The sequence below is a fragment of the Mus caroli genome, chromosome 10, assembly GCF_900094665.2.
Source record: "Mus caroli chromosome 10, CAROLI_EIJ_v1.1, whole genome shotgun sequence".
Classification (NCBI taxonomy): domain Eukaryota; kingdom Metazoa; phylum Chordata; class Mammalia; order Rodentia; family Muridae; genus Mus; species Mus caroli.
In genome coordinates this window covers 87384034-87411680 of record NC_034579.1, presented here as the reverse complement: position 1 = coordinate 87411680, position 27647 = coordinate 87384034, and the positions used below count along the sequence as shown (strand labels likewise).

Genomic DNA, 27647 nt, shown 5'->3' with positions numbered 1-27647 from the left:
GACTAGGCCATCTTTTGATACTTGTTGGTCCTTCTTGTATTGGCACTTGTTACAATGTATCTGAAGCTTCATTGCTTCTGGATAGGATGTTGGCCCCATACCAGGGGTTCTCAACCTTCCAATGCTGTGACCCTGTAATACTCCTCATGTTGTAGTGACCCCCAACCATAAAATTATTTTCATGGTGACCTCATAACTGTGACTTTGCTACTGTGATGAATCATGATGTAAATATTTTTGGAGGTAGAGGTTTGCCAAGTTGGCCTCGACCTAACCCACAGGTTGAGAACCACTGAACACCTTCCTGAACAACCACGATTTCTTCAACCGCAAATTTAAAACAAAAGATGATTTTTAAAAGGTGGATAGATATTGCTACATTTTTACTGCACTCTCCTATAGGGCTGTACTAGAAAGCCCCTCAATAGACAGCTAATTGTACAAACCTTTCAAGCCAAACTCTTGCCTGGTTACCAAGCTCACTCAGTTCTGGGGACAGCAGCTAGTGGCCACTCCACTCCCTCTGTATGCTTGCCTAGATCTTTTAGGTGTTGTTTTCATTTGACATCACATTTACCTGTTTATATTTTTCCCAGCGACTCTGTGACAGCTCACAAGACAGAGCCCCCAAGAGCCCCCCAAATACCAGAAGTTCCATCTCAAAACAGTGATGCCATCAACGAGATTAAAAAAAAATCCCTCCCACAAATACTTAAAAGTAGCTGCTTATGATGTAATCTCTTTGAGGAAAGAAAAGGAAGGTCTCAATTTCAGTTTCTTAATACCCATTTAACTTTCACAATCTCAGGAGGGAATAGCTACGGCGGAATGAACAACATGCCTCGTCCCGTGTGCTGCTGAGTCTCCCCGGGTTAGGCAAGAACTCAGAGCGCGAGAGCGGAAAATGAATAGAACCCATTTTGTAAGCGATTTCTGTATGAGCCTGAAGGAAGGTTTTGTAGGGTCTTGCTCAATGTCTTTTAGGATTTAGATGAGTTTTTATAATGAGTTGGGGGCCAGGTAAATTGTATGAGCGAGCGCATGGTGGGTTATCAGGGACTTTTCACTCAATGCCGCTTGTTCAGTGTGCCCGAGTAACTCCTTGTAAAGGAGAACTTGCTGTAGGCTACTTTGCATCCGCTCACAGCCCCTCCCCCTTCTCAATTCATTCTCGTTCACATTAACCATTGTTTTCCTTCTTTCCTGACAGCTCTGTCTGTCTGTCACTCAGTACTCTATACAGTGCGGAGTGTGTTACAAAAGTTGACTTGTTTAAGAAAAATGAGCCTCGGATTGGAGCTCAATAAGCTAGTTGCTAGGGCATGTTTCCTTCCATAGTTTCTGTTGTTGAATTACTTAATTCAGAGGCTACTCTTCCTTCTAGAAAACGGCCTGTCTCTTAGTTTCGTAAAAGGCAATCTGCATTTTTTTTAAAGCACGCGTATATGAAAGATTAAGGTAGAACAATTCGCTGATTGGTTTGCTTGGGGCTCTGACAGAACCATAAAAAAAGTCTGCGATCATCTGAAGGTGACCAGAAACAGCAGCCACGGGTTGCAAAAGCACCAGTTTTCTTCACCGACACTGCTTTTTATAACAGTCAGTTTTGAGACTCAGTCTGCAAAATCCCTCGATGAACATCATCCCCCTTTGCCTTATGCGTTTGTTTGAGGGTGGCTTTTGGGACAACTCTGATCTCTTCTGGAGGTAACATCCTCCAAAACATTGTCATTTCCCTCGCTTTTAGGGTACAGCACAGTGGTTTGTCAGTTTAGTTGAGATGTTGTACAAACACTAACTTGAGCGTAGAGCTTTTCATCGCTCTAGAAAGAACATGATGAAGCGGGCACCCCCCACCCCATTTTCCTGAGCAATGGCCAGTTGATTTTGCCTTTATGGATTTTTTTTCCTTTGTACATTTCATATAGAAAGGAAAAAACCATAACATGGGCTTTTGTGGCTGGTTTCTTGTGCTTAGTTTAATGTTTACAAGATCTAGCTTCGTTGAAGCATATAGTAGAACTTCGTTCCTTATAATGGCTGGCTAATATTCCATTTCACGGATATGCTGTATTTTGTTTATGTGTTCCTCAGTTGATGGGTATTGGGGTCATAGCAACTCACAAATAGTGCTACCTTGAACACGTGTGTTCAAGATTTTATGGGAAGGTTTTATATTGTCAATCCATTTGAATGTCTAGGGGAGAGCAGAATTTGTGGATCATACATACAATAACTGTCTGAGGACATGTGGAATTGCTTTCCTCAGCAGCCATGACATTTTGTCATTTTGCATTTCCCAGCACTGCATGCACTCCAGGTCCTCCTCACCCACATCTGTGCCAGTTTAGTCTTTCTGGGACAGCTGTGTAGTGGATGGGAAGTGGTGTCTCCTGGTTGTTTCTGATTTGCATTCATCTAGATGATTAAAGATACTGAGACTCTCTCCAGTGCATGCTGACCCTTTGCGTGCTTTCTTTAGAGGAATGTCTGTTCAGATGTTTTGCTACTCTAAGAACTAGCTTGGTCTTCTCTTGTTGAGCTGTGAGAACTCTTTATATATGGTATGAATTGGTATATGGTAGAACTTTATAGAAAGTCGACTTGAAAGGATTTTTCAGCCGTTCTTTTAGACCTTCTTTTTTTACTTTCTTGATAGTGTTTTTCACATAGCAGTTTTTGACTTTGATGAAGTCAAATATATTTATTTTTCTTTTGTTTTAATTTTTTGAGACATATTCTCTCTATGTAGCCTTGGCTGTCCCAGAACTTGCTATGTAGTCTAGGCTGGCCTCAAACTCATAAAAATCCATCTGTCTTAGCCTCCTGGGTGCTGGCATTAAAGGTATGCACCTCCATGCCTGACTTGCTGACTTACTTGATTGATTGATTGATTGATTGTTATTTGTGCTTTTGAGTGTCACAACTCACAAAGCACCCTCTAATGTAAAGTCACAGATAACCCGTGTTTCCTTCTAAGAGCTTAGGATGTTAGCCCTGAGTTTAGGCATGCTGTCTGTCATTTTAGTTACCTCTTAAGCATGGTGCATGGTAGAGGTCCAACTATATTTTTGTGACTACCTCACCACTTCTTGAAAAGACTGTTCTTTGTTCCTGAATAGTATTTTGTTGTTGTTGTTGTTGTTGTTGTTGTATTGCTTTATTTTGGTTTTGTTTTCTGAGACAGGATCTCAGGCTCTCTGCAACTGGAACTCTAGGCCACTGAGCATGGTCATGCGTTCCAGATCTACCAATCTGATCGTCTTGTCTCTCGGATTCTGTACTAATTGCCTAGGCTGGAGTTTCTAGCATGAGTTAAACAGGCAATGAGAACAGCCATACTTGTCTGTTCCTAATAGTGGTGGGATAGCCCTGGTTTTCACCATTATGTCCACTGTCCAGTGTAGACGACCTTCACTGCACTCAGGGTGGCCTCCCCATTCCTAGTTTACTGAGTGCTTTTCCTCGCTACTTATGAGATGATGTTGGATTTCTGTCAAGTGCTCTCCCCACACCGATGAAGAGGATCAGATGGGTCTTGCCTTTTGTTTATGATTACAGCATATTACATTGGTTGATTTTCCAATGTTAAACTAACCCTGAGTTTCAAATTGTAGAGTCATTCTGGAGCTGAGTTAGAATAACCCTACTTAAACAAGGACATGCTAGTCTCCTTTTTCCTTAATAAAAAAGTATAACTTCTTTTTTCTTATAGGTACAAATTTTTCTAATGGTGCAAAGCCTAGGCAAAAAATATTTAAAGGTTTATTTATCTTAAGTAGAAACACAGATTTCTATAGTATGATACTGCTAAGGAATAGGAAAAAGAATTTTAAAATTACCTAGTACAATAAATTAAGTACAAACCAGTATTATGTGTTATATTGAGGATAGATGGTGTATTTAAGACAATTTATGTCCTTCATATTAATAAATTATTCTGTCTTTTTAAAGAAGTTCTACAACTTCTGGGGGCCAGAGAAATGGTCTGAGGTTTAGAGTGCTTGCTGCTCTTTTTGGGGAGCTGGAACTGGGACCCCAACATGCACACTGAGCAGCTTACAAAGACCTGAAAATCTGGCTTGAGAGGGTCCAATGTTCTCTTCTGGCCTCCATGAAAAACCCCCTTCTGCCACGTGTACCCACACACATGTTACAGGGGAGAAAGGTAAATAAGGCTACAGTGGAGTGTTATAATTAAATCCACTAGAGATTAAATAAAAATAAACCCTTTTGTTGTTATTTTGATAAACCAAGAAAAATCACATTAAAAATGTCCCAAGGATTTGTGTGCCAGCTCTACCCTGAGAAATAGTTTAAGACCAAGAATGGCTCCCGATTAAAGTGTGTTCTGTGGGTGTATGGAAATGTCACAGTGACCATTATTTTGTTCAATTGATACATTCACACAACAACAAAAGAGAAAGAGAAGAAAAAATAATGGAGGTATCAGAAATTAGCTACATAGTTTTCCTTTATATCCTTTGGAGGCAATCTAGGAGTTAGAAACAGGAAGACAACCTAGTATTCTCGGAAGAAGCTTGCCTCTGATCACCATTAGTATCTCCATGCTTACACGGCTTTGAAATGAGAGATCTTACTCTCTTTGAGATGATCCTAAAATATATTTTGGATTTTTTCATAGTATATAATCAATTGACAATAGTAAGCAGTCTATATGAAACTCTAGTCCAGCAGTTCTCAACCGTCACAATGCTGGGACCCTTTATAACATTTCATGTTGTGCTGACCCCCAACCGTAACATTATTTTTATTGCTGTTTCCTGACCATAATTTTGCTATTGCTATAAGTCATAATGTCAATATCTGATATGCAGGACGTCTGATATGTGACTCTCAAAAGGGTCCTGACCCACAGGTTGAGAACTGCTGCTCTAGGGGCATGGGCTCTCTTCTTACCATTATGTGCTACAGAGAAAGTGAAAAACTTACAGTTAGATACAAGCCATTCCTAAATCCTCAATAATCATAGACTAAGTCTTTGTAACAAAATGTATGTGTGTGTGTATGTATGTATGTATGTATGTATAGAGTTGGTCTGGTGCTACTATGTATTCAAATGCTAAATACTGGTCCCAAAGATCTGGTTGCCCATGCCAAGGAGATCCTTATGTACACCAAAAGATGCTGTATAAACTTGTCCCCCAAGTTACCCCTGATTGGTTACTAAAGATGCCTACATCCTGGGCTGGACAGAAGAAAGGTGGGCAGAGCCTGGCTTCCTGTCTCAAGCAGGATCCAGGAGGAGAGCGAGGAGGAGGGAGAAGGGAAGTTGTCATGGGATAGGTGGATGGTGAGCACACAGCCCTGAGGGCTGGCCTGAGGGAGTAGGAACAGCCCAGGTGGAACATGGCAAGTGATATCTTGGGGATCACCATAGGGAAGTAGACAAAATAGTGGAGTGTAACGCTTATTATAAATGCTTATTTTAAACTTATTATAAATCTAAATGTGTTTGTGTTTTTTATTTGGGAACTATATAATCTAAGTAGAGTAGAAACCTATAATAAATAAAGACAACAAGGAACTATAGCAAACCCCAGAATAATAATAACCACAACATATGTATGTATGTATGTATGTATGTATATGTGTGTGTCATATATGTATATATGTCATATGTGTGTATATATATCATATGTGTGTATATATGTGTGTCATGTACATATATATATATATATATATATATATGACATCATCAAGGCTAGCCATTATAGTTAATATTAACATTATTCTCTTAAATGAATCTCTTAATTTTCAAATGCCATTAATTCAGTCATATATTGATTCAGAATTATTGTTGTTGTTTTGGGGGTTTTGTTGTTGTTTTTTGTTTGCTTGTTTGTTTTGTTTTTGTTTTTTTGCAACAGAGTCTCACTAATTCTGGCTGCCCTAAAACTAACCGCATAGACCAGGCTGGCCTTGAACTCACAAAGTCTTGTTTGTTCTGCCTCCTGAGTGCTGAGATTAAAGGCATCCACCACCACACTGCACTTCATCCAGAATTTTTTTTAACATACCATATACTATAGAGTATGAGTGGCCAAGCTTTTGCTATGAAAGCAGATATTTTAGCAGATAGGGGGAGGGGGGTGTGGAAGCGATTAGCTACAATGCAGTGAGGTAAAGGGCGTAGTGATAACGGTAATAATGGTAAATAATGTCCCACTCGAACAGGCTGTGGGAAATTGGAAGAATTACTGGAAATTTGTGTAAAGGCTCTAATAACCCAACTATCTGACAAAGGGTGCAATTCTTAATTTTTGCACATTATCAGAAGTAGGTAGAAAGCTGCACACTTTAATCAAAGGTCTGCTTCTGGGCCATTCTGAGCTCACAGTGAGCATCATTCCACGCCTGGCAGTGCTGCCTTTAGAGATAAGAATATTTCTTATGAATGTCACAATCGTTAGTATTGGATGTAAAACATTCAATAGTGAAACAGATATAGTCACTAACCGTACCTCGGACCCTGCTTAACTTCAGGGATACACACCATTGGGTGCGGTTACACAGGATAGCCATGTATAATCACGTCCTATAGCTAGCACGTGAGCGCTGTTAAAGCTAGTAGTTTACTTTGTTTTTGAAAGCACAATTTCTGGGGACGAGTGGTGGCTTATGCCAGTATTCCCGACTCTTTGAGAAGCTGAAGCAAGATCACTTTAGCCCAAAGTTTAAGGCTAGACCTTGTCATTCCCAAAATTCTATAATCACAGGACTTTTTGTTTGTTTGCTTGCTTTCTTTTTATCTAAAGAATTAGACAGAGAAGCTAAGATAATATCAGAATTCTATATCACTTACATCATTATTATTTGCTTTAACATATACTACAGCCTATATCCTTACCCATGCTTTATTTCATTGCATTATATATTTATACTCCTAAGCTGTAGCCGGGCAGTGGTGGCGCACACCTTTAATCCCAGCACTTGGGAGGCAGAGGCAGGCGGATTTCTGAGTTCGAGGCCAGCCTGGTTTACCGAGTGAGTTCCAGGACAGCGTAACTCAGCTGCAGTCTCAGTTACATTATAGAAGTATAATGAATGTCAAAATTAACACACTCTGTAATTTAAAATGGATGTGCTGTCAGGAGGCCGAAGTGGGAGGATTGTGATTTTGGGGTCAATTGTATAGTGAGTTCTGGGCCAGCCTGGGCTACACAGCAAAACCCAGTTTCACAAGTGAAATTAAAAAAAAAAAAAAGACTCTTAATTTTCTCTACCTTCTATAGTTATAAAATAAGTGTGTGTGTATATGTGTGTGATCATGTGTGTGCACGTGTATGAGTGTGTGTGCACATGTATGAATGTATGCTCATATATGTGAGTATTTGTGTGCATGTGTGTCACTGTACATGTGTTGTGTGTGTGTGCTCACATGTGTGAGTGTGTATGGGTGTACACATGTATGTATCTGTGTTTAGTTTATGTGTATGGTCAATAAAAATTCTCTTTGAAAGTGGGAGTAAGGACTTACATTGCAGCTTATCTTCTGGATGAAGTTAATAGAGTGGGAGACCAGGCCTTGCAGGCATGGGCGCAATTCCAGGTTCTTAGCTATCTACAATATGGACTGCAGAATGCCATGCTGGAAGGGTTCATGAGAAAACTTCCAAAATGAGATACGCTTTACCTATTAGGGGATACTTTAAAGATAGGAAATGACAGAGTCGCCTTGTTCCTTCCCCAGTTTTAGAAGTTTAAACTGTTAGAGACTTGTTTTATATCTCTCCAGCTCCGACTTTTGACCCCCAATATACACACTCCACTTTCTTCAAATCATGCTCATGAAAAGGCGATGGAGCATTTCGGAGACTCCGTCCACCTCACGTCTCCACGGGCTTTATATTTCACCCTTAGAGGCGGCAGCTATGACGTCAGCGTTCGAGCTTTCGAGCATTTTTATCCTCTTACCTTACCTCACTGTGAAATAACTAAAGGTCTATAAGTAAACACTTTAAGTATTCTATGAGAACTCTTGCAAGAAACCCCACAAGGAATTCTTTTGTGAGTGCGGATCAGTGTTTAACGCCTCTGAGTTTGAAGACTTCGTAATCAGTCATCACTTGGAGTGGCTACTGGGTGTTAAGGGACGGCTGGGCGAAGCTGTCTCATAAGGCAAGGGTGCTGAAACAAGAAAGTTAAGACATCCCCACCCTCTCAGGAGAAGGGGCTGGGGGCTGGGGGCAGGGACTCTGTGAGGGGGAGATGAGGGGGCAGCCACTGGGATGTAAAAGAGAGAGAAGGGGGAAGGGGGAGGGGGAGAGGGAGACAGGGAGACAGGGAGAGAGGGAACAGTCTCACACTAGCTGGGCAAAATGGGAAAGCTTTCTGTATCAATGTTAGGAATACGTCTTGATCATTCATGCTGGTGACAGGATTACCTATTCATCCATATCTTTGGGTGACAAATGAAACAAGTGGGTGGCTCTAGCTTTTTGTCAGCAGAAAATAAAAAAATGACTTAGAACCACAGATGGAAGGAAAGGCTATTAGAACCAGAAACCCCTCCTCCTAATGAACTGAGAGGTTACCCTAGCCTCTAAAAGACAGCCAGGCATAAATTATTTACTTTGTAGATTATCCAAAGTTACCACTTACACTCTTCCTCTGTGTCTTTCTAAATTTCCTTTCCTTTGGACTATTTCCCTGGTTAATGAATAAATGAATGAATGAATGGAAAAGAAAGATCAATGCTAATTTAGGGTTCCATGTTTAAATGTAGATAGCATGGATAGACTTCCTATTCCTATAAGAATCCTTTCAATAAAACTTTTTTTTTTTTAATTTGGCTCACGTGGTGGTGCAAACTTTTAATCCCAGCACTTGGGAGGCAAAGGCAGAGCTTTGTGAGTTTGAGGCCAGTCTGTATATATGGCAAGGTCCACGTCAGTCAGGAGACAGGAAACAGTATAAAGAACCTGAGTCTGAATAATGCTCTGTGATTGTGACTTCAGGAAGGAAAGCCCTCTTCCACATTTGGACCTCCGCCTTCAGAACAGACATATAAATCTACGTCGAGCACCACGTGGGATGCGCATGGGAAGAGCATCACAGAGCACTTAACCTCTCTGTTCTCTTGTGTCCTCACTTCCAACCTCGCTAGGTTTATTCTGCGGTGCATTGTCCTAATCCATCTCTTGACCCTGTCTTCATCCCTGTTTCCCTCTCAACCTCCCTCCCTTCTGTGCTCTGCTCTTAGCCAGCTAACCCTAGCTGGATGCTTGGCTTTCCTGGAATAACAGGAAGAGGATGAGCCTTGGAGATTGATTGGCAGGTATGTTGAGTGTGGCTGCCCCCTTACTAGCTTTTGGGAAGGCAATAAACGTCTCCACACTTTGGTTTCTCTTCTTGAAAGAAATGGGAAGGACACATTGTACAGCTGTTGTGAAGGTTAAACTCAGTAGCTTGTCAGCATGATAGCCCAGCTTGCTACACTACAGTATTTAATAAGTGGTAAATGTTAGTCTTTATAGTTCATGGTAGGTTTTTTTTTTCTATGCTAAGATCTAAAACAAACTTACAGATGTTCACTTCCAAATATGGCTATGTATCTTACTGTAAAATAAAAACAGATTTAAAAAAAAATCTCAACTCAGTCATCTCATTTAATAACATACTGTTTTAAACTTTCTGTTCTTTTCCATAAGACCTTAAAGATTAAAAGGTTTTCTGATAATATACATATACATACATATATACACATATATAATCAGAAAACTATATATATGGCATAACATAACATATATCTCGCATAACATATTTTACAGACAACATTTTCTTTTTATTCATTTTTTTCCTCTTAATTTTGTGTGTATGAGTGTTTTGCCTACACGTATCACATAGGTATGTGAACCACATGTGTGACTGGGGCCTGAAGAGATCAGATGAGGGTATTGGATCCCTTGGGACTAGAGTCATAGACTGTTGTAAGCAGCCATGTAGGTGCTGGGAAGAGAACCCATCCAGGTTTCTGTGTAACAGCCAGTGCTTATATTCAATTGCAAGAGAGAGAGAGAGAGAGAGAGAGAGGAGAGAGAGAGAGAGAGAGAGAGAGAGAGAAGTGTATTGAAATAAAACCTCGTGAATGAGTCTCAAACATACCTCCACAGACCCAGTGAAGTGCATGGTTCCCCAAATCTCAGCGTTCACTCTTAAATTTAGAATAAATCAGTCAAAATACTGACCCTCTTTTAAAATGAGTTTCTCATTATGAAGTTTAAATCCACCCTAACAAGCATAGCTCATGGCACTTTAAAAAATTCTCCATGGTTCTCAAAGGTTTCTGGTTTTATCCAGTGGATTGGATATTTCAGTTAAAAAAAAAAAGTTCCACGTTCCTTTTTATTACCATCCATCATCCACCAGCTGTAAAACCACCAGCTGCTAGAAGAAACAGGAACCAAATTAGCCTCCACAGCTGCGGAGAGAAGAAACCTTCGGAAAACGTCACCTAATTTCTGGGCTCTCAGCAGGCTAGAGCCAAAGTACAGTTTCCCGTGCCACAAAACCCCTGGCCTTGTAAACATGTCAAGCAGCACATACGCTTAGATTTATTTTCATCCTCACTGGGAAGAAGTGTTGTGGGAAAAACAGCAGAGGTGGCTGAGATCCTGCGATGCGCTAAGAACAGCGAAGAAAGTGTTTACCCTAGTGAGGACACAGCTGGCTATTTCGGTTTGCATTCATTTTCCTGAGACTGCATTTCCGCACGTAGCTCAGCCTGACCTCAAACTTGGAATCCTCCTGCCTCAGCCTCCCGAGGGCTGGGGTCACAGACATGTAACACCAAGCCTGAAACCATCATACTTTTTAATCCTCCCAGTAGCTATGAAAGCAGATCTTATCCTTACTGTATATGAGAGACTCAATACCGTATTTACCAAGTCACTCGGTCTCTGTAACCGAGTGACTTGGTAAATACGGTATTGAGTCATACTTGTGTCTGGTTGGTTGGTGCTCTGCGAGGCGAGGCTCGTGACTAGTCACTGCAATGCTCTGCCTTCCAGAGAAAGGAACTGTTGAGGGAAATGCAGTGGATGAAGGCTAGATGGAGTGGATCCAGGAAGTGGGAGGAGGTGGATTGGGTGAATCCGGGAAGTGGGGGGAGGTGGATAGAGAGGATCCTGGAAGTGGGGTGAGGTAGATGGAGTGGATCCAGGAAGTGGGAGGAGGTGGATGGCGTGGATCGAGAAGTGGGGGGAGGTGGATGGGGTTGATCCAGTAAGTGGTGGGGGAGGTGGATTGGGTGAATCCAGGAAGTGGGGGGAGGTGTATAGAGAGGATCCCGGAAGTGGAGTGAGGTAGATGGAGTGGACCCAGGAAGTGGGAGGAGGTGGTATTCTTTTTGAAAGTCACTTGGAGCTGCCTATTGGAATATTTCTACTAAAGACAGAGAATGACCTTATAGTCTTACACAGTTTAGACATAGAACATGTATCATTTTCATTAACTTGTCCAATCCACTCCCATCCTCCATTAAGAATTCTAAAGCCGGGCGTGGTGGCGCACGCCTTTAATCCCAGCACTTGGGAGGCAGAGGCAGGCGGATTTCTGAGTTCGAGGCCAGCCTGGTCTACAGAGTNACAGAGTGAGTTCCAGGACAGCCAGGGCTATACAGAGAAACCCTGTCTCGAAAAACCAAAAAAAAAAAAAAAAAAAAAAAAAAAAAAAAAAAAGAATTCTAGCCAAGGGGCTGGAGAGATGGCTCAGAGGCAGAGAAGCATCTACTGCACTTGTGGAAGACTGGGGTTTGAGTCCCAGTATCCACGTGGTGTTTCACAACCATCCAGAGAGCCAGTCAGGGGATCCAACAGGCATCCATGTGATGCACATACCTGCGTGCAGGCAAAGCACTCATGCACATAAAATAAAATAAACCTAATTAAAAAAAACGTAATAAAAGGAATTCTAGCCTAGAAAATCTGACTTTGTTATAGTGACTCATTCTAGGCACAGAAATTGTTCTACGTGAATCAGCTTAGTCTTTAAGCCAGTGGCCTTAGACCTCAGCAAATATCCAAATCACCTGAAAATCCTTTCCTCTTAACAGACGCTAGGGTCCTGTCTGCAGGGTTTCTGGTTCAGTTGGTCAGAGATAAGAGTCTAAGGATTTGCATTGCCTACAATCCACTCCAATGGAGAAAAAACAATGTTCTGAAGAGAGGCACTTAGTTACAAGGATTTATTTATTTTTATAGTTATGTGCACTGGTGTTTTGGCTGCATGTACGTCTGTGTTGGGGTGTCAGACCCCTGGAACTGAAGTTACAGACACTTGTGAGCTGCCATGTAGGTGCTGGGAATTGAACCTGGGTCCTGTGGAAGAACAGCCACTGGTCTTAACTGCTGAGCCATCTCTCCAGGCCCGAGACTCACACTTTTATGAACAATAAGGTGACCTCTAAAGGAATAGCATTTCACCTGGCAGTGGTGGGGCATGCCTTTCTTCCAAGTGTTTGGGAGGCAGAGGCAGGTGGATCTCTTGAGTTCCAGCCGGAGGTCATTCCAAACTTGTAAGTTATTAATCCAGTTGTTTTATGTCACATTTGTATAATAAGTGGTGTTCACACACACACACACCCATGGAGAGACAATTAGCCTGTGGCTATGTGTCACCAAGGTCAAGAGTTTTTCTTCTAATGTGCCTTTTGCTCAGCTGAGCAACCTAAGAATGTGAACTCAGCAAATCAAAGGAGACAACCGTTTCCAGACTTAGGATTTGCATGTGTGTGGTGTACATGTTCTTGTGTGTACAAGCATGTGGCGGTCAGAGATCAACAGTGGGTGTCTTCCCCAGTTGCTCTCTAGCTTGCTTGCTTATTTATTTATTTATTTATTTATTTATTTATTTTTGAGGCAGAGTCTCTAACCAAACCTGGAGCTCAGCAATTCTCTGGGTTGCCTGGCCAGTGAGGTCCAGGACCCTCCTGTCTCTACTCCTCCCTCTGACAGGGCTATAGGAACATGCATGCCTGGAACCTGGCTTTTCACCTGGGCTCTAGGGACCAAAACTCAGGCCCACTTCATGCTTACTCAGCAAACACCAAGCCATCGCCTCAGTCCATGCTTCCAAATTTAAAACGAGTTAAACACCCCTAATCCAAAATTCTGAAATCTCAAATCAGGACTTTCTCTGCAACTGTAAGATAACGCAAGTGTAAATTTCCACCCATGTGATCTCCGTGACGGATTGGAGGCAAAGCATGGATGGGCTGGAGCTAACCTGTTAAAGGATCCTCACACTCTGTGTATAAGGTCTGAGTCAATTACAAATACATTTCACGTTTGGATTCGAACTCCATTGGCATAACCTAATTACGTGTCTGTGAACTTTCCCAAATCCCAAGTATTTCCGATCTCAGGTGTTTCAGATAAGTGACACTCAGGATTCCCCACCGAGTCTTCACGATCCAGAAAATAATAGGTAAAAGATAAAATTGCACCTAAGCATATATATCTATCCATTTCATTATAGACTACTTATGGATTGTTCTGTTCTTAAAGACGGGGCAGGGATGCTTGCGACACCAGATCCCTGGGCACTGACAGTCTCTGCCACTTGCCCTGGTTAGACTCCAGTTTGACCTAGCCTGGCCTGGCCCAGACAGACACAGGCTTAGTTAAGGTAAATAAATGGGTTTCCGCACTGCAGCAGAAACTCAGAGACACCAGAAACTAGGACCATTTTCAAATGAAATCTTCAACTTCCATTTTCAACTTCAAAGTAGCCCAAGACTATGGATTAAACTCGGTCTCCACCCCCAGGATCTCTCTATGGAATGAGAACCTCTCACTCCGGCATCCCTTTGGCATGGACAGATACTCACTATGTGATCTTCCCTATTCATTTACTCTGCTCCCTTTTATCTCTGGGTGATTCTCTTGCTGTGGGAATATCGTCTAGAATCATCTTACTTTAAGGTTTCTATAAAAACGTCTGTTAAGTTTGAGTAATTTTTTTCTGGATGGATTCCAACAGAATGAAGACAATCTTGTAGAAGGTTTCTTTGAGGAAGGTTTACTAAACCTTTGAAAGTTTACAGCCAGATGACTTATCTAAAAGAAAAAGAAATACCGTTTTCTAATGCATGCACAGGGAACCACTGCTCTGGCAAGTTAGTCTGGGCAGTAAGAGATGTTCAGTTGTTTGTTCTGTTGGTTGGTTTTGACTTTCCAAGACAAGGTTTCTTCATGTAGCCCTGGCTCTCCTAGAACTGGCTGTGTAGACCAGACTGGCCTTGAACTCACATGGACCTGCCTGCCTCTGCTTCCTAAATGCTGTGGCTGGACTAAAGGCATGTGCCATGAAGCCCAGTGAGAAACTCCATTGTTTAAAAGGTTGTTTATTCTATAAACACTCATTGAGTCTCTCTTCTGTGTCATGTGCTAGGGGAGGCAAAGCTAGCGTCTGTCCTTCTGCTCAGGATTCCATTCTGAAGTATTCTTGCATCACTTGGATGGCAAGTCAGCTGAGGGAGCCAAGGGCCTGTGGACCTTCCCATAATTTACCAGGATTTAGTGACAGATATGCATGAACATTCTCCCTCACACACATTTTCTAGTGCCCGCCCCTCCCCCCCCACCCCGTAGCCTATAGGCAGCATGTATTCTGCTACACCTATAAATACGACCCAGCACAAAAGTAAAAAAAAAAGGGGGGGGGCTTAAAATATTATGAACTCCCCCCCCCACCTCCCCACCCCTGTCTTGTGAAGTTGACTGTGCAGGTCTCAAGTATGAACTTTGCAGAAGACAGCATTTGGCTGAGAGAAGCCAAAAAGTTGGGCATCCCTGCCAGAGTGGACACTTGTCTCAGAGCATCTGGGTCGTTTTTCTTTGAATCATACCTGAAGAAAATTAACTGAGATAAATAAAACTATTCCACTCTTCATTTGTAGCAGTGTTACTTTAAAGATCTTTCACTGCCTAGAAACTAGAAGGTACTGGCTACAGGAAAGCTGCATCCCCTTTTTTTCAGTTTGGGGGCCACTAAATTCACTTTTAGAAGTAATTGTTTCTATCCTGTCCTAGTCATCTGAGTTACCTTACCCATGATGCCTTGTGCCCCAGCAACTCAGCCCTATTAGCACACAGTGTCCTGCTCGGGAACCAGTCCATGATCTCTGATAGTCTGTCCTACATTAGGACCAGGATTAAGAAGAAACTCTACAATCTACCCTTTCTGCGATGCTACATAGATACTCTGAGTTGTTTTGTTTTGTTTTGAGACAAGGTCTCACTTTGTAGCCCAGGCTGACCTTGAACTTGCAACATTCCTGGCTCAGCCTCCAGAGTGCTAGGATTTCAAGCCGACATCCCCGTGCCCAAGTTACTCAGCCTTCTTAATGTAAAGGTCTACCGTTTGGTTTGTTGCTGCTGCTGCTGTGGTTTCCTTTGCTAGGCTTGCCAGCGTATGAAATTAAAGAATTGAGTGCATTCAGGATTCGGATAGCCAGGAGAGAAGAGCAGCCTGGAAGACCATCTGCAACTGTCTAGGTAAGGAGACCAAAGCTCCCAGACACCATGGAATTCTACTCCCCTGTAAAGCATGAGAGTATGACGTTTGCAGGAAAATGGATGGAAGCAGAGATCGTGATGTTAAACGAAATAAGCCACGCTCATAAAGCTAGTAACAACATGCTTTCTCTCGTGTGCAGAATCTAGGTTTATATTCATATATGCATGCATACAGACAATATATGGATATGCACATATGTATGACAGGAGCGTAGAAAGGATTCTATTTGTAGAGGAAAAAATTCTGAAGAGAGGGTAAATAGAATAAATGTGACATGAAAGGGGCTTTTAGGGGGAAGGCGAGGGGGAAACAGGTGGGGGTGGGGTAGAATGGAGGAGGAGGGCTGACTAATAAAAAAGTGTAAATAAGGACACAGCAGGTGTGAAAAACGTCACAGTGAACCCCTTTTCTACCTGTGCTCTGATATTTACTTGCTGAGCGCCTGCTTCTAGCTCAGGGGATGCGCTGGGTCCTGCGGATATGGATATCCTGAAAACACAGGCCCAGCTCACTGGGAAGTGAGCTCTCCACGGGAGACCACGGGAGACCAAAGGCGGCATTGTGGGGTGAGCACATTTGCAGGGAAAGGGAGGGAAGGGCATTTGTGTTCTGTGAATGCAGAAGTAGAGGAGGTTAACTCTGCTGCTGGGTAAAGGGGGTTCAGGCCACTCCTCACAGAGAACTGCTATTCATCTTATGGCTGAACAGCAAAGCCACCAGATGCATCGAGGATCTTGTTTTCCATAATCTCAACAATGGTTCCTCGTTACCACCACAGGTGGCTAGTGTGTGTGAGAATGCTGTAAACAGGATCTTGCCAAGTTCTCAGTACTGCTTACTTTATACTTTAGATCCAACAGTCACAGCATTAAAAAAAAAAAAAAGATATTTCTAAGGAATCTAGTTATCATACTTGAGTACAATTCCAAAAATTGACATTTCAAACACAAGTGAATAGTACTTTTGGGGTGAGGAGAGAGCTGGGGGGTGGGAGGGTGGTGCTAGCAGAGAAGGAAACCAGAAGTGCCGTGAGGGAAGCCAGGGAATTTAAGACTATAGTCCCCAAAACCGAAGGTAATTTCCGGTTGGTTTTGCCTACCACGTGGAACGCTCCTGGGGCCTTGATGGGTCTGAAGCCCTCCACAGGTAAGCACTGGTCAGCGTGGCCGTTGCAGAAGCAGCTGCCCTTGACGATGAAGTCATAGACTGCGTAGTGCATAAAATGGTGAGGCTTTGCGTTCAAGTCGTTTATCTGACAAGGGCAGGACTGTCGCTTGAGCAGCCGCACTCGGAGGTTGGTGATCTTCAGCTGCTCCTGCACTTTGGCACTGTAAGGGTTTTCTATGTCGTATGGTGGTGACAGGGCTCTGAAAATAACCTGAGAAGAGAAGAAAACACCATGTGTGTGTGAGTACAGGCTAGTGGGCACGCCCTGGATTGTTTGCACGGTGTAGTCGTGGTTTGATTTATACCTTTCATTATCGGCGAGTGATAAGATAACCAGGGGCTTTTAGAACTTGATCACACCTGGAGAAGGGCCACCCTGTTATTTTAAGGCACAGGTGTGCTGCCTGTTCGAGTCCAGATGGGAATGGTGTACAACCAACAAAGCTTTGGCTCTTGAGATGAAGGTGGCCGTGGCAGAGATCGTGGGAAGAGATTCTGGGCAGAGGAAACAGCCAGCTTCCAGGGCCCTGCAGCAAAGCCAAGCTTGACGCATTTTGGGGCAGAACAATAGCCCAGGCATGGTGGCAAAATAGGAGTGAGGCAGGAGGATCATGTGAGCCAAGAGTTCAAGACCAGCCAAAGAAACATAGAGACCCTGTGTCAAAACCAAACTAGAAAGGTCAGTGTGACTGGAGACCAGTGACCAAGGGAAGAGTGGCTGGGAGACCAGAAAACAAATGGCAGACAGATATGCAGAACCGGAGGCCTTGGAAGGCTGTGGTGGGCTCATTGCAAGGAGCCAATGGGAGGGTCTAGCTACGCATCCGATTTGAATCACTCCATGTTCTAAAGAGGTAGTGTCACTTCCCAGAGCAGAACAGATTGTACACAGTAAGGGCAGGAATTGTAGCTGAATGTGTGCTTAGCACAAGGGAGGCCCTGGGTTGGATGCCTACCACTTTAGTAAACAAATATCTAAATCGTCAGAAATCAAATAGGAGGACTAGTTGGGAAGCAACTATAAAGTCATGACCCAGGGCGACCTTGTATTTCTGAGTGAACTTTGACCCTTCCAAAGACCTAATCATTTTTGCTATTACACGAATATTCTTGGTTGTCCTTTTCTGGAACTGCCTTCTGTGTTTGTGGCACTTTCAAAAGGAGCATCCCTACAGACAGTCAACGCGCTGCCTTTGTGGGCGGGTTGATTTCAGAAGTCATTTAAGTCCAAGTGTAAGGAGAAAAGTTTCTGGTCAAGCTGCCTGATTGCGCTCTGCTCCAGTTAAAGACACTATGCTAGTGAGGCTGCTTCTATTGTGTAGGTTACGGATGGATGCTGAAGTTTTGGGAAGGAAATCAGTGAGAGGAAGGATCAGCAGGGTAGAAACCTCGGCCATGTGCGAGTCTCTGCAGTACACAGGGGTCATATAGTGTCTCAGGCATGGCTGCTACCCAGTCCCCAACTTTCCTGTCACCTGGAGAAGCAAGGTTGGTAGGAGGGGACAGCCAATGGAAGCCAAGGGAGAGAAGAGATTCTGAAGAAGGATATAACATGAAATGGTATTTAGAATACATGCTTATTACATGGGTTTTATAAAGATATAGAATAAAATCTCAGGCCATCTTGGGCCATTAGGTGTGTTGAGGCACTGAGTATTTTCTGGGCTGTAAGGACTTAAAAACTCTAACAACAATAATTAAAAAATAAAAAAAAAGCAGAGATATTTTGGTAACCAAGTAGCGCAAAAATAATTATCAAATGTAGGCTTCAGAAAAACTACCACTTAGGGGAAATGTCTGGTGCTTGTGGAGTCCTGAAAAGGGGTTGGGTCCCCTGACACTGGAGTTACAGATGTTTGTGAGCCACCATGTGGATGTGGGGACCTGAACTCGGGTCCTCTACAAGAACAACACATACTTTTAATTGCTGGGCCTTCTCTCCAACCCCCCAAAAGTCCATTTCTAAAATGAAATTTTTGTATCTAAAGCATTCCTTAAAAAAGACATGTGTATATGTGCAAGCAAACACACACACATTAAAACAACAACAACAACAACAAAAACCACTGTAAATTAAAAAAAAAAAGGCTGGGCTTGGGGTCATAACCTTTTAATCACAGCTCTGGGAGGCAGAGGCAGGTGGATCTTTGAATTCAAGGCCAACCTGTTCTACAGAACAAGTTCAGGGATAACCAGGGCTGCACAGAGAACCACCCCCCCAACACACACACACACACACACACTACCACCACAAGAAAGAAAGGAAGGAAGAGAGAGAGAGAGGAAGGAAGAAAGAAAGGAAGGAAGAAAGAAAGAAAGGAAAACGTATTTTATAGCAAACACCTGAAAAGGCAGGAATCCACTCTGGAGAGCCATGTCTCCATGCTTATGAGGATAAAGCTGCTCTCAATAAGATATATCCGTGCCTGGCTCAGGATTCCATAGACACTTGGCCTTTATACACTAGGCAGAGTGATTTCCATTATAAAAAAAAGGAAGCTGAATTACTCCACACTCTTGCTTAACCATCTGTCCTCCTCTCCGCCCTGCCAAAGACCCATTTTCTTCAGAATAAAACACAGTCTTTCAATGGCCCTGCCTAATTTTGGTCCTTAGTACTTATAGCACTTGTACTTAGTACCTGACAGTCTATCTTTTTAGTACTTATAGTACTGGTATTTAGGGCCTGACAGTCTATTTATAGTTCTTTATTGTTAGTACTTACAGTACCTACACAATAAACAGTATCTACAGTACCAGTACTTAGTACCTGAAAGTCTTCTTATAGCTGTTTATTGATCCATTGTCTTCCCAGGATAGACTGAAAACGTCTTGGGGAATAGTCGCAGTGTCACAAGAACCACCCTGGCGCTTTGTTTAATGCATCTTTTGGTAAGTGACTTAATTACAAAATTATCCTCTGCACCTGAGTAATAGCAAGATTCCGAGCAGCCTCTCTCTGTGGAGACCCGGTGCTGAGTTCCACAGTGCAGTATCAAAAGGGTAAGAAAGGACGGGAGAAACAGGCTGCATTTGCTAACTATCCGGTGTATGCAGGTCTAGTTACTTCTAAGCATCTCAAACCAAGACCAGTTTCATCTTAAAAGGATTGTGGCCCATTTCTACCCACATGTAAAGTTGTTTGCAAAATGACGCAGAGGGAAATTGAAATTCCCAACAAATTCTATGTCGCCTAATTGAGAGTCGTCGCCGTAGAAGGAACGACGTTTGCTTTTTAAAGATGGATTAACTCATTTCATATTTTTGAAAGTCTGAACAAAGAAAACTCTCCAAAGCTGGAGACATCAGGGAGAAAACTGTAAATGAGACCGGTTTTCCACACGTCATCCCCAGACACCAGCATTTCTGTTATCTCTTCACGCAGGCATAGACAGGCTGGAGCTGGGCAAGCAGTGCCCACTGAGGAGCTGGTAGTGTGCTCTGTCCTGTCTGCCCACCCTTCCTTTTCCTGGATATTGGTGGCAGCTGTTTGCGCTCTGTTCCGGCCACGTGCTTACCCTTGACATTTACCCCGACTCCCTCTCCCCACCCCACCGCTTTCACCCTGAGAGTTGTTTAGCACCGGCACACAGGGGTGGGGGTTGGGGGGGCGGGAAGATCTGTCAAGGTTTGGGGAAACTTAGAGGCCCTTTTGCTTCCTGAACCCTGCCCAGGGCGGCTGAATGGCGGCTCTGTGCTGGGTGTGCATGACTCCACTGTTGGCACGCTGATATCAGCCGGGAAGGGACATCATGACCCCCGAGGCTGCGTGCTGGAAAGGAGACAGCACAGTGCCACAGACACAAAGGGGAGTGGGAATTTAAACCATGAAATCTTTTTTTGTTTTTCCCAGAGAGGAGACACCTTAATCTGATACTCTGGGAAGGGGATCTAGCCTGTATCAGGAAGCAGAGAGGGAGCCAATCCAGATGCTGCAAAAAGTCCTGGCAGGTGGCCCTTGGGTCCCCACCCAGAAGAACCCTGTGTGTCATGACTGGAGAGAGGAGAGGCACTGTGGAAGCCTTCCATTTCCCAGAAGCCTCTTCTTGTTTTGTCCCCAGGAAGAGGGTAGGTGCCCATGGGCACGCCTGTTATTGATCTGCCTTTAGTTGCTTCTGAATACATACTCCCAACAGGGGCACTTGTAGAGCCAGGAGCAAGGTCTCCTGAGCAAGACTGTTGGAGCCAATGTCCAGTGCCTCATGATTCTTTTTCCTTAAGTGAAGAAATTTTATTGCGCTTTAGTTACCCACATTCTGCTTATTACAGAAAAGTATGCCATTCAAACTTCAGAAGACAATTAAGGGCCCACTCTATGTTTCACCAAAGACAACCAGGAACATGAACTCAATAAAAGATCTTTCCCCCTAAACTCCAGTGCAGAGTGAAAAAAAAAAATCTGTACGGTTGGTGAGTATTCGTCCAAGCCTCTGTATCAGTAGTTCTGAAAGTGTAGTCCTTGGGGGAATTTGTTAGAAAAGCAAATTCTTGAGCCCTCTCTCAAGCCAACGACATCAGCAACTCTGCAAGCTTGGCTGAGCAATCTGACCTTCAGTGAGCCCGATTCGGATGCAGAAGAGAGAGTGAGACTCAGGGCCCTGCCATAAGGTTTAAAAACAAACCTGCTTAGAATGCCATCTTACGGATGACATAATTTATTTAGTGAGGCTGCTATTGTTAGGCAATGAAGCTGTTTCCTTCCCTGTGTAACCAAATACAATGAACAACACTGAGATGTGGACGTCCATAGCCTTGTCCTAACTTCCAAGTAAAACCAGTGGAGCAAAGAAAAAACGCATCATTTAAAACTGTCCTTCCCAGTGAGTCTTGGACCCTTTCCCCTGGTCTTGCCTGACCTCTCTCCTTCTCTTTTGTTTATTTGTTTTTCAAGACAGAGTATCACTATGTAGTTCTGATGGTCCTGGGAGCTCACCATGTAGACCAGGCTGGCCTTGAACTCACAGAGATCCACCTGTCTCTGCCACCTGAGTGGTGGGATTAAAGGCACGTGCCAGCACTCTGGGCTTGCCTGAGTCTTATGAGGCTGGGATCCCTAACATGACACCTGTGGCTGTGGATTCTCAGCTCAGGTTCTTCTTATGTTCTTCTTATGCCCTAGTGTTAGGAAGCAATCCTTAAAGAGCCCTGAACGGGCTAGCTTCTCTTTGTTTTCTGGAACTTTCACATCTGCAAGACTTAGTTGGAGGAAGGTGGTAACTAGGGATGGGCCCTGCACTTGAACAGCCTATGATACCTTGGCAGCCGATACAGTGTGACCAGCAGCCTCTTTCTCCTGCTGCCAAACTTTGCCCACCCTGGTGGATTTTATCTTCTTGTACCCTAAGCCAAAACACAAACCCCTTGTCTCTTACAAACAAACAAGCAAGCAAGCAAGCAAACAAGCAAATCAGCCCTAAATGAGGCAGTGTATTGAGAATGAGTAAGAGCAGCCTGCTATGTCTTTTTTTATGCTTTGAACTGGGAATTGTTTCAAGCAGAGTGAACAGAATAAGCGCTAAATAAGCATCAGGTGCATGGTGGTGATGGCGTTCTTCCAAAAGTGTCTTACATATTGCCCCGTACTTCACGTTTATTGTGTAGGCAGCTGGGAGGGAGAAGGGGAGGGAGAGAGGGAACAGGGAGAAAGGGAGGGGGAGAGAGAGAGACAGAGACAGAGACAGAGAGAGAGAGAGAGAGAGAGAGAGAGAGAGAGAGAGAGAGAGAGAGAGAGAGAGAATCAGTCTGCCTTTCAGAAATGGTTATCACATTAAAAACGGAAAGCACTTTTCAGCGGGTATCTTGGGAATGCTTTAAGTCCTCCTTGGTCACCCACCCTGTGATGCCCCCTTGGCTGTTCCTCCAGGATGGCACTTGCTCAGGGGTTCATTGTTGGTGTCCTATTGCCTGTCTGTATACATTAGACTGAGCATTCAGAGAGTTGGGTCCTTGTTTGGTTAACAGCTATGGCATCTCTGCCTGCCCCATAGTCCCGAGCACAGGATAGCACTTCATAACGACTGTTAGACAAACTAACGAATGAACAAGCTGTTCCTCAAATTTCATTTTAAAAAGAGCAGTCAAGCAGGGACTAGATTTAGAGCTAGGAAAGTGAGTTGTTCTTAAAAACCTCCTGTTGACTCAGTCTTTGATGATTTGATATACATAATGTGCATTCTGATAAAACTACATACATATAATGTGAATCACATGCACCCTGAATATCTATGCAAAATATGTGTTGCATTTCATAATGACTTTATGGCTTCCCTCTCTTCTATAGCATATAAGGGGTTTTTATATGTTCAAAAGATGTCTTCCTTGTTATTGGTTTTCTAATTTAACTCTCTTGTGGTTGGAGACCATATATATGATGCCACGTCACATTTATTGGCATGTGTGTTATGTATGTATGGTTCAGTATATGATCAACCTTGATAAAAATTCCTTGAAAGGGCCATGACCTTCCAACTATAACAACCATCATGTCTATGTCTCTGTGTATGTGAGACTTCTGCTTTATGTAGTTCACTGTTTTGGGGTTCATAAATAGTTAAGATTGTTATATTCTTATAATGAACTCCGTTATCAATACGAACTGTTTCTCTTTAACTCTAATAATGATCTTTGGCCTGAAGTCTACTTTATTATCTGCTCCATTCCTTTAGAAATATATCTTATGCTATCCTTTACTTTAGTTGGATCTCATAGTTAAGCAGGATTCTTGTAGACAGCTCAACTGACCTTTTGACACGTCTAATTCAATATAACAGTCTATGCCTATAGTAAGGATATTTATACCTTAATGTGATTGTTGATGAAACTGTGTTTTAGCTTATTTCATTCTACTGTTTTATACTACAGAACCTATTGTTTTATATTTCACTCTCTTTCCTTTGCTGTCTTCTGTTAGACTGATGAGCCCAGAAACTTATTTAACTCCTTTTTGTTCAAATATTGAACTTTTTGAAAAATGATTGCTTTATAAGATACATATTTTCCTTCAGTTCTAGGGAATGATCCCAGTGCTTTTCGTACGCTAGACAGGGACTTTACTATCAAGCTACCTTTCGCTTGTATTGTCAACTAAAACCTAATCAGGATGGTCACATATACCAGCTCAACTATGGTATAATAAAATTATAGCAATACATTCCTATTCCCTAACCCTTTGTGTTACTGCTGTTATGCATTTTGGTTCTCCACAAATTATATTATAACCTCCAAAACATGTTGATACCTTTGCATTAAAAAGACAGCCCTCATTAAGGAAAATTTAAAAATAAAACCAAATTTTTTACATTTTCCATTTTTGACATTTTCTCCTTTTTGTACCTCTAGATAATGATGTAGTATCGGAGTTTATTGTTGTTGAGTTTTTTTTTTTTTTTTTTTAAATCTGAAGAGGGCCCTTTAACATTTCCTTGGAAATGCAAATTTGCCAGTGATGGATTTTCTTGGGGTGAGGGAGGCCTTTCTAAGTCTACAAAATCTCCATTCCATCTTCATTCTGAAGGAAGTTTTGCTGGGTATAGAATTCTAAGTGTTGATTGTTTCTTTCTGTTTCTTTAGATTCCACCTCTGCTGTCTGGCTTGCATGATGAAGGCAGAAGCCTTCTCACCCCCATACCTGTTCCTCTCCACACACTGTGTTTGCTCTGATTGGTTTTTAAGATTTTTCATTTTACTATTGGTCTTTAAACAAGTTAGTTTATGATGTGGCTTTGGGTATTTTTCTTGTGTTTTGTTGAGCTTCTCGGATCCCTTCTCTCAGGTATTCCTGAGCTTTCTCCTGAGATGCAACCAAGCTACGTGACACAAGCTGGATCCTTTTGAGGCTTACTTTTAAGTTTTGTTAGATACGCCCCATACACTTGTTACTACATGTGGCGATTTGAATGAGAATGCCCCAAAAGGCTCATATATTTGAATATTTAGTTCCCAGCTAGGGAACCATTTAGGAAGGATTAGGAGGTGTGGCCTTGTTGGAGGAAGTATGTCACTAGAGGTAGGCTTTGAGGTTTCAAACGCCAATGCTAGGTCCAGACTCTCTCCCACGCATCTCTGTCTCCTGTCTGTGGATCAGGATGTAGCTCTCAGCTACTGCTCCAATGCTATTCCTGCCTGCCTGCCTTCCTACCTGCTATGAAGGTTGTGGTCTAACCCTCTGAAACTGTAAGGAAGCTCCCAATTAAATGCTTTCCTTTGTAAGCATTGGTCAAGCTCTCTTTTCACAGCAATAGAACAGTGACTAAGACAGTATTGGACACATTCTACCCCTCTACAGTGGTGATGAAACCCCACTAGCTACTCTACTAGTGAATTACAAGATCCATGCTGGTTCTACATAGCCCCTGTGACTTGTAGATACTGTTTCCTCTGCTCTTTGTGGGGAAAGTGCCTTCTGTAGTGTGGGTAGTAGCTTTTGTTTTGAAATGTAATTGTATTACAGTTACAATTATAACCAGTGGTAGCACTGAAACAGGGCTTACTCTATAGTACAAGCTAGCCTGAAACTCGTGGTATAACCCAAGCTGGCCTTGAACTAGGACAATCCTCCTGCCTCAGCCCCTGTGTCCCAAGTGTTAGGATTATAGATGTGAGGCACCACACCCAGTGATAGTTTTATCCCCTACGTGTTGATCAATTCTCTGCTGAAGCTTTGAGAACGACCTTTGGAAGTCTGTTTCCTTTCTGGAACTACATCCTCGTAAGATCCTGCTGCCTTGACCTTCCTGGACTCTCACCGTTCTTTTTTACTTCTCACAGGTTCTGAACTCAGAGACTCCATCAGGCTCCATCTATGCTCCCTCTTCCTGCATCAGCATCCGGTCACTTTCTCCAGACAGTCAGAGAGGTGATCTCAGGGCCTACCCTCAAGCATCATTGTCCTGCCCCACCTGATGTCCGATGGCCTTGAAACTGTTGTTAGCAATCAGACATCTTCACCACCTGCCCCAGGGACCCAGCAACAGCAGGATACATTATCACAGCTGCCAAGATAGGACATTCCTACTGTCGGCACGGGTAGCAGATCCTCGCTACATCTTCAGATAAACAGCCAGTCCCCCGTCTCTTTGCTCCCCTTTTCCCTCCACCCTCGTTGAGAGGCAGCCTCTGTATACCCTTTCCCCAATAAACATCCTATGTGAGATCTGTCGCTTGGTGTGACTTCTTGGTGCCCATGCCTTAGATCATGACAACTACTGCTTCACAAATCTTGTCTGGTATTTAGTTATTTCAAGTGAGGGTGAACCTCACTTTTTTTTTTTTTATCTACCCTGATTGAAAAGTTAAGGATAAAACCCTAGTAAACTTTATTTTTTTTTCTTTTGGTTTTTCGAGACAGGGTTTCTCTGTATAGCCCTGGCTGTCCTGGAACTCACTTTGTAGACCAGGCTGGCCTTGAACTCAGAAATCCACCTGCCTCTGCCTCCCGAGTGCTGGGATTAAAGGCGTGCGCTACCACACCCGGCGAACCCTAGTAAACTTAACTTTCATAAAACAAAATGTTAAAATTGCATATGGGCTAGCACTTTTTAAAATATAAATTAGTAGGAATAACATGTTGGAATGTTTTTGTTATTTGGTTTGTTGTTGGAATTGGTGGTTTTCTCTTTTCTTTCTTTCTTTCTCTTTCTTTCTTTCTTTCTTTCTTTCCTTCTTCTCTTGGTCTTTTTCAAGACAGGGCTTCTCTGTGTTTCCATGGCTATCTTGGAACACTCTGTGGATCAGGCTGGCCTCAAACTCAGAGATCCACCTAGGTCGTCTGTCTCTTAAATATTCTGGTTAAAGGCATATGCCACTACTGCTTTACAGGCTTTTTGGATTTTCGAGATGAAGTTTCACTATGTAAACCCAGACTTCTTTCCAGCTCAGTGTCACCTTCCTGCTTCGGCTGACCAAGGAGTAGGACTACAGGCATATGCTATCACATGCAGTTGAAAGTCTTATAATAAAACCAAGAGCCTGGTTGCAGTTAGTAAATAAAAAAAGACATGAAAAACAAACGTTTTTCTTCCTTTAAAAAAAAAAAAAGATTTATCCTATTTTTAATCATGTGCTTGTGTGTGGGGAATACACACGAACTTGAGTATGGATACCTGTGAGGGTCAGAAATGTCTGATCCCCTGGAGCAACCTGACATATTACATGCTCGCAGGTGAACCTGGGCCCTCGATTAGAGCCACACCCAGGAACCATTTCTCCATCCACACACACAACCGTTAATATTCTTTAACATCAATGAGGAAGGCTACATGCCATTGCCTTCTGAAGCCAGATGAAGGTTTTGGCATCCAATTGAAAGACGCAGAGAGCATATGCTCTGTGAGAGAAGGAGAGGTGCCCTCCTCTGCCCCACAACAGGATTCTGCCTTGGTGGGTAGGGTTCCTCTTGGAAAGCCTGTGAAGTTTCGGGCTTGACAAAAGCCTTGCAGAGAGTGGGCGTTCTGAAAGGCTAGATAAGGCGAGGACGGCAGAATTGGCACGTGGGCGTCTGCAGTTGAACAGCTGGTTGGTTTAATTTTAGAACGTTTGTCCTTGACTGTAACACTCTCGGTGAAGCACCTACTTGTCTTGGAGAAGTATGTCTGACTTTTGGGCAGCACCCGAAACCTTTGGCTTACACCCCTGAAGCGTGAGGCACCCCGCTTCATCTGATAACCCACCTTTTAGAGTGGGAGAGTCTTATCTGCGGAGATAGGACAATATAACCCCATAAAGCCCTCCGTGGAGCGGGCTGAGGAATGCCGTGCACTCAAGTGACTTACTTGTCCGATAATAACCTCCCGTTGGAAGTACACAAAAGCTTCTTTGCGTGTTTCAAGGGCATATTTACGGTTTTAGCGTGATGAAAGGGCCCTTCTTAAGTATCTTCAAAGGGAAGGAGAAAGACAGGACCGACGGGAGGGACAAGAAAACAGCAGAGGAGCAAAGTA

General features: G+C 43.0%; 1 protein-coding gene and 1 long non-coding RNA gene across 2 annotated transcripts in view; one reads left to right on the top strand and one right to left on the bottom strand.

Annotated features, from left to right (window-relative positions):
• Ntn4 (netrin 4) overlaps positions 1-27647 on the bottom strand; it is a 109486-nt gene that overhangs the window by 50139 nt on the left and 31700 nt on the right. Inside the window, exon 3 of the mRNA XM_021174419.2 lies at positions 16643-16921. Coding sequence (XP_021030078.1) covers positions 16643-16921 — 279 coding nt within the window. The remainder of the gene's footprint in view (positions 1-16642; positions 16922-27647) is intronic.
• LOC110303330 lies at positions 15407-25772 on the top strand. The gene is made up of 3 exons (XR_002378916.2): positions 15407-15521; positions 19526-19602; positions 25477-25772. It is a non-coding gene; the product is annotated as an uncharacterized LOC110303330 (long non-coding RNA).